Genomic DNA, 1498 nt, shown 5'->3' on the forward strand with positions numbered 1-1498 from the left:
AAGCTTTATTCATGGGTTATAATCGGTTTTAATCTATTGACAAAGAATGATCTTTGTAATGATTCTGTAATTGATGGGTCTAAAATCATTTGCTGTTTCACCATGAAGCTATTTCGGAATCAGCAGTACGAAGATTCTGTTGAAATCTTGTCTCGAAGAAGTAAAAAAATAGCCTACTCAACTGATGGACCAATGACGTTTTCACTCACACAATAACACTAAACAAAATTTAAAAACCAGGAGTCTCAGACATTAAAATTAATGTTTTACATAATCAAACCTTATTCCAAACCAAAAGGAACAGATACATCAATCAAAAAGTAAAAATAACAAACGAAACCACAGATTTCAAAAACACGTTTTCCACAATTAACCAGAGATTTCAACGGATTTGATCTCAGGTTTCTTCATCTCAACTTTAGGAACAGTAATAGTAAGAACCCCATTTTCCATGGAAGCCTTCACGTCGCCCATTCTCACATTCTCCGGCAACCTGAACCTCCGCGAGAACTTCCCGCTGCTCCGCTCCACTCGATGCCACGTGTCGTTCCTCTCTTCCTTCTCCACGTGCCTCTCTCCGCTGATTTGGAGAACCCTATCGTCTTCGATCTCCACCTTCACCTCCTCTTTCTTCATCCCCGGGAGGTCCGCCTTGAACACGTGTGCCTCCGGTGTCTCCTTCCAGTCCACGCGCGTGTTGACGAAAGCGGAGTTTTCTCGGGAAAGTGAAGGAAACGATGTGACTGTTGGGAAATCGAACTCCTTGGAGGGATCCCACAAGTCCAACGAAAACGGGTCGAAGAGGCTGCTGCGCCTGTTGTTGCCAAAGATGGTAGGAATCATTGCCATTTTTAAGCGAAAGCGAGTGATCGTATGTTGAGAAAATTGCTGAATTTCGTTACGTCAAGGATAAACAATGATTAGGATATATATAAAGAGGAAAGAAATTGTCTAGAAATTTCTAGAAATTTGCATCGCGAAGTTTAAACTGCGGAACATGAAAATGCTAGAAAATTCCAGATTCCTTTATGGGTTTTGCCAATAAAGTTGGCCCAAATTTAAACCGGCCATTTTGGGTTAAAGTAGTCTCTCTTGTAGACCTTTTTCCGGGCTTAGAGTAGGTTGCTTGAAACATTGAATAGTAGTACCAAATGACTGACAATTGGATAGGTCGATAATTTTTATTATTTTTTAGTTTTTACTTAATTATTGTTGAACTCAGAATTGATAATCTAATTGGATTAATCATCAATCAGATTGATAATCTAGTTTTTTTCAAATGTAACATCGTATGTGTCTATTAAATTTTAGCTTAGTTGATATTGTTGTTGTAATACTTTAAGTAATATTATTCATTTTAAAGATTGAGAGAATATGGTTAATTTGAGAATTATATCATAAAAAAATGTAACATTATTTAAATCATTATTTTACATTTACTTAAAATGTGCTAAATATGTCATAGTCACACAAACAATGTAGGTGAAAGTAAATAATT

At 36.6% G+C, this 1498-nt stretch overlaps 1 protein-coding gene across 1 annotated transcript; it reads right to left on the reverse strand.

Moving 5' to 3' along the window:
- Nucleotides 1-228: 228 nt before the first annotated feature.
- LOC108461758 (17.6 kDa class I heat shock protein 2-like) lies at nucleotides 229-933 on the reverse strand. Its single transcript, XM_017761689.2, has one exon. It carries the CDS (start codon nucleotides 847-849, stop codon nucleotides 370-372), a length of 480 nt encoding a protein of 159 aa, XP_017617178.1. The 5' UTR covers nucleotides 850-933; the 3' UTR covers nucleotides 229-369.
- Between the last annotated feature and the right edge of the window lie 565 nt (nucleotides 934-1498).

This window comes from Gossypium arboreum, chromosome 1, assembly GCF_025698485.1.
Source record: "Gossypium arboreum isolate Shixiya-1 chromosome 1, ASM2569848v2, whole genome shotgun sequence".
Taxonomy (NCBI): Eukaryota; Viridiplantae; Streptophyta; class Magnoliopsida; order Malvales; family Malvaceae; genus Gossypium; species Gossypium arboreum.

Bases quoted from the DNA above. Each gene is read 5' to 3' on its own strand.
- LOC108461758 (XM_017761689.2), bottom strand. From the start codon at position 849: ATGGCAATGATTCCTACCATCTTTGGCAACAACAGGCGCAGCAGCCTC.